Below are 5,676 nucleotides of genomic sequence, written 5' to 3' on the forward strand. Positions count from 1 at the left end.
TGATTCAAAGTCCATAGGGAAAGTGGATTTTCTATATGACATTCTTGTCTGTTGGATTGCATCTCATTAGTCAGATCTTTTCAACTCTTAACTTTTAAATGTGTGCTTATGATAGCCTCTTCATCTCCTCCAACTTCTTAAATTTTCAAAATCTCTCCCCCTTTTCAAAAACTTTCTTTGCTTGTGATTTCAAACTTAGACATTGTTTTAATAACTAAAAACTTTGGTCTTATGCCACTGAATTTTCAAACTCTTTCTTAAATCAAATTTGTAAATAAACTTAATCATATTGACTTAAAATTTCAAAAGACAAAAAGAACTAACAACCCCATTCAAACTTTTGGCCCCTTTTTGTGCCCCTTTCTTATTAAACTTTTGTTAAAGGCAATCCACCAACTCATTTGAAATTTTTACCACGAACTACGAGGTTTTCATCCCTCATTTTTATGTTGGTACGTAGGCACAAGTCTGAAGGTCTTGTCAAACACAAATATAATCAATGAATTTTTTTCTCATCCCCACACTCTATTTTTCTCAAATATCTTTTATACCAAAACATATATGCACACATAAAAAGGGCTCCCTATGAGTACCTAGGACACTTTGAGTGCTAACATCTTCCCTTTGTGTAACCAACCTCATTACCTATAATCTCTGACATTTTATTAGTTTTGATTTGAAAACTTCTTTTCTTTGGATTTTTTTCGTACTTTTCCTTTTTCCTTTGGAAACAATAAAAACGTGGTGGCGACTCTGATTTTTATTGACATCAAGTTTATCCATAGCTTGATGGTCATGAATTTACCGCTACTGTATGATTTAAATCTTGTCACATAACATTGTACATAACGTTTATAAATTTTCATCTGAATAAACAAAATATAACATGCACTGTTATGGTATTTTAAGGAGATGCATCTCCGTTAAATAACCGATGATGCATCTCCGGTACAATATGCGTGTCAAATGTCTTTCAGAATTAATGTATGGTGTATGACTTTTAAAATATTAAAAAAATGCATTTCCGGATCATTTAATGTTTTAAGATGCATCTCTAAAATTTAAAAACATTTTAATATTTTCACGTGATATTCTAATAATATATAGGATGTGTTAAGAAATTCCCAAATGAAAACTACAAGGTGTATGGAACTAAAGGGGCTAAAGCCCAGGAAAAAGCAATACAAAATTATTTTTATTTTTATTTTGTTAAAATGACATTAGAATCAAAATAAGAAGTTGGACTGTTACTTTATGACCTTTTGAGTATTATATTCATGATTTCACCTATCATAATAAAGTAATTCAAAAAAAGGAACTATCCTTTCAAAGTGATTTCTTAGAGCTTCTCCTATATCATTTGCAGACTACATGGGACTCACCAACACATAATGAACAAAAACCTATGAACATGTTATAGATATTACTCCAAAGGAATGAAGATATAAAATTTGCTTAAAAACCCTTCACCTCGGTTTGAAAAAGTAACAAAAAAACCATTACACAAACCATCTTTCAAAAGTTCACATCACTAACTTGCACTGATCATGCAATAGTAACATAACAGTACACACTTAATGGCCATTATAATACAAAAGAAACAACTAAACAATATAGCAGAAAAATGCATACACATATCAGTAAGCAACTGTTTTCTTTTGCACCTTCTGCTACCACCTAAACATGACCATAGTTAAAATACTAGACAGAATCCCCGCAACACCGTGATTTTGTTATCGTCAGAATCACGGTGACACGCAGTGATTCTGCCGTGAATCCAAGAGTTGCAGAAATCTCACTTTTGGCCTTTCTTCTTCCATAAATCACCAAACATTCTTATACCAGAACCCTTCTTTTTTCCACCTCCGAAACCGTCATCTAAATCATCATTCATACCGGGAGAACCTACATATCCATGATACCTTCCAACACCAGGTGTCTCGAATGTTCCACCAACGAAGTTCTTATCCATTGAACCGCACCTTTCAGGAACTCTTGCGGCAGTACTCATATCGAAACCTCCTGCAAGCACTGCAGCTGCAGCATCTGCTGCTTTTCTCCATTGTTCTGTCTGCACTCTTAGCTTCTTCATTTCTGATTCTAACAACTCCTTTTCTTCTTCCACAGTTTTCAACTTCGTGTTCAGTTTCTCTGCATTCCCTTTACTTGCTTCCAATTCTTCACTCAATTGCTTCACCTGCAGTGCCGTTCCTTCTTCCTTGGTTTCATAAGCTTTCACTTTCGAAACTGCTTCATTCAGTTGACTCTTCAGATCATCGTTTCCCTTACTCGTTGACTCCAACTCCTTTGTTTTCTCTAACAAACTCGACTTCAACGACGCTATTTCTTCGTTTTTCATTGTCAGTTCGTTCACAAAAGGCTTCTCTGACTCCGATATTGTTTCCTTCTTTAACTGATCTACAGGCTTTCTGAATTCGATTTCCAACTTTTCAATCGGAACTTCAAACACGTCGGTCTCTTCTTGATTCTCATCATGTATAACATTAACAACATCTTGTAGCTTAGTTTCACCTTGGTTATTATTACATTCTTGAACTTTCTTTGAAACACTTTTCTTCACAAGTTCATCTTCAGCTTTTTTCTTCTCAGCTTCTGCAGAAGATAGCTGATCCTTCAAATTTTTCAACTCTTGCTGTGCCTGACCAAGCTGTGATTCCAAATCCGCAATGCGAGTACCGAGCTTCTTCTGATTTACCGTCTCCGATTGAGTACTACCACCTCTCGGAGAACGCCGGTCTCCTAACTTTGGACTTCGATCAGTAACCGGTCGATGATGCGACGGATCCGAGTCAGAACTCGAGGTTCGAACCTGATGAGTAGTACCTCTCGGTGACTGCCTCTGAGGCAAATCAGACCCCCTATTCGAGAACAACAATAGTCAATATCACATGTAAAAACTAAACACACCAACATCTTTGGAATCACTTCGAGTTTCAAAACAGTTTAACATACATACCTTGATCTTGGCATTTGATAAACTTGATGATAGAAAGTGATTGAACAAAACTTCTAAGGAATTTTGTAAGCTAAAAGAGAATCTCACACACTCACCTGTTAAAGTTAACAAATATGCGAAATTAAAATGAAAGATAAAGCAAACTCTATGATAGCTAGCACACACATGAGTTGAGACAAAATGTAGATGCAGTACACATTACAATAAAGAAAATGGACCCTTTTCAAGTTAATGTGACAATTAAGCTCTTAAATTAGGTGCAAGAGATAGAAAGACAAAAGAAAAACATGAATAGCTATGTGCATTTATGGAGTTTGAAACCAACACTATCTCATAAATAAGCCAACTCACTACAAATGTGACTGATAAACTAAAAAGGTAATGGTACTAATTGATTTAAGCTGAAGAAATCAAGAATTATCTTACACTAGAAACTAGAAAGGCATTGATGACCCTTTTGGAAAAATCAAGAAGAGCAAAAGAATAAAACACAAGTGAATAAAGATATGTCCCACATCACAATGGTCCTGTGTTCAAAACAATGACATGCAATAAAAGTATGCTTTTAATACCACCACCCTCAAGAGCAAAAGCATGCAGTGTCAGAGGTAACTTTATGCAGTGCCTTTTGCTTTGTTTAAAAGTGAATAAGTGCAGTAAATAAGTCCAAGTTTTAAACTCAATCTTTTACATTCTTTAAAAAAACTATATTTAACCAATTGTTAGCTAGTCCAATAGCGATCGGGAGGGGGCTGGAATCACTTGATGTCAAAACTGATCCCCAAATCGGATTAGTCAGTTCAATAGACCAAATACTAGTGATGAAAAAAAATCGATATTGATGCCAAAATTTGAACGGTTCGCTCTTTTTCAGACAGTTCAGATGTGACTGACTGCATGGAGTTACCATGTAAACAACCTATGGAGTCAAAATAAATTAATCCTAGCACCCCATTAAAGGAAAAAATAATTTATGTGACCCTATGCATATGTGCACCCTGATACAGTACTAGAAAATAAGTAACTCTTTCACTTTCCCATAAATTGCATTAGCCCCACCACACATTCAAGTTGTTGCATAATGGAGTATGCATGTGTACAACTCCAATAGGAAAATAGATTTACCGCAGTCAAATTACCATGAGGTAAATCAATAAGAACCAGTAGATTAAGATCAACGGCTCGAGCTTTAAGATGATTTTTAAAATATGAACCTTAGAGGTTGGCCTTTCGGCGAAGGCTTGGACCTCAGAGTATGCTGCTCTCTAGGTCTCAGGTTCGAATTCTGCTAGGTTCGAATTATTGTAAGAAATCAAAATCAAGATCTTGTGTCATTTCAAATATTTTAGGAGACTGAACATCACAACCAGAAAAAAATTGAAAAAGTAAAATGTTGGAGCCCACATGAAACCAACATTTTTGTTTGTTTTTCATTTCTATAAAATTTAAATCTTTGTTTAACATCTGTAACCACTTTCAAATGAGATTTCACTGAAGAGAAAATAATAATAAGCTGGTAGAAGATCCATTCTCTGTTGAATTGTCTCCCCCTTTTAGGAAACCAAAACCATCAAGACCCTACATTATTATATGAAGCAAAGGTGGCAGTGGACCATAGTGCCCACAAGATACTTATGAATGAAGAGATTCAGATCCATATAGTAAAGTTGTGAATTTATGTCACTGTTAAAAGTTAATTTCCGACCGTCAGTATCCGGCCCAATGCACCCACTAATCTGATTCGGGTGTCAGTTCTAGCATCAAGTGATTTTAACCCCCACCTGACCGCGCAGTTGCAGGGGTCCTCTATATCAAGTCCAACGCCAAATACCACTAGACGTGTTAGAAATTTTTTAATCATCAGAAGCACTTGGAGAATTTGAAAAATAAAATAAATTTTTTTATTAAATAAATGAATCATAATATCAGTGATTGCTAAATCATTACATCAGTTACATGACTTAATAGGTATCATAAATATTGTAAAGGAATAATTAGTAATTTTAATGTATCATTTACTACTAGTTAGTACTACCAATGAATGAAAAAAAAAAAAAACAAGTAAACAAAAGACACCCAAAAAGACAACAATTTAAGGAAATTTGAGACATTGTTTGGCATAAAAAAGATTCTCCGGATGTGTGTTCAAAAAACACAAAAAGTAGGAAAATATATAAAAAGAAAAATCATTATACCACACATGTACAATAAGAACTGTAGTGAAAAACGTTAGCAAAGTCAAAGGGCTATGAAAAATGAAAATGAATGAGTAAATTTGGAAAAGCACTCACCTTGGCAACACTGTGTTTTGCAAGAACAGGAGAAGTTGAAGGATCTGAAGCATCACATAATGAGAAAGAAAAGTTTCACTGCAAAAACAAGGAGGTTCAAGAAAGTAGAGAGGCACAAAAAAGAAGAAGAAAAATGTGGTTTTTGTTTTGAAAGTTTTTGAATTAAAGCTGCTAGGAACGGTGTGAGGACACTAGCCAGTAGCTAGTGCTTATTTATGAGTTTCAACTTTCAAACTCTGTCCAGAAAGAGTACAAAACAAAAAAGGTCATTTTGGGAAATAGATTCTTAATAATTTAATGTAAAAAACACTTAACATATCGTATTTTTTTTATAGGAAAATGTTTTTTTTATTACAACCATACATTTATTTAACATATTGAAAGAGAATTTTTTTTTTTAATACAACC

At 34.4% G+C, this 5,676-nt stretch overlaps 1 protein-coding gene across 2 annotated transcripts; it reads right to left on the bottom strand.

Annotated features, from left to right (window-relative positions):
* Positions 1-1,437: 1,437 nt before the first annotated feature.
* On the bottom strand, positions 1,438-5,472 carry LOC127119085 (interactor of constitutive active ROPs 4). 2 transcript variants are annotated; one of them, XM_051049314.1, is made up of 3 exons: positions 5,269-5,472; positions 2,978-3,072; positions 1,438-2,879 (listed from the first exon to the last, which is right to left on the bottom strand). In XM_051049314.1, the coding sequence occupies exons 2-3, from the start codon at positions 2,989-2,991 to the stop codon at positions 1,796-1,798; spliced, it is 1,098 nt and encodes a 365-aa protein (XP_050905271.1). In that variant the 5' UTR covers positions 2,992-3,072; positions 5,269-5,472; the 3' UTR covers positions 1,438-1,795. The 2 variants fall into 2 exon arrangements, with proteins under 2 accessions (XP_050905271.1, XP_050905317.1); XM_051049360.1 differs by lacking the exon at positions 5,269-5,472 and adding an exon at positions 3,404-3,654.
* Positions 5,473-5,676: the final 204 nt, after the last annotated feature.

This window comes from Lathyrus oleraceus, chromosome 1 (assembly GCF_024323335.1).
Source record: "Lathyrus oleraceus cultivar Zhongwan6 chromosome 1, CAAS_Psat_ZW6_1.0, whole genome shotgun sequence".
In the NCBI taxonomy this organism is placed as follows: domain Eukaryota; kingdom Viridiplantae; phylum Streptophyta; class Magnoliopsida; order Fabales; family Fabaceae; genus Lathyrus; species Lathyrus oleraceus.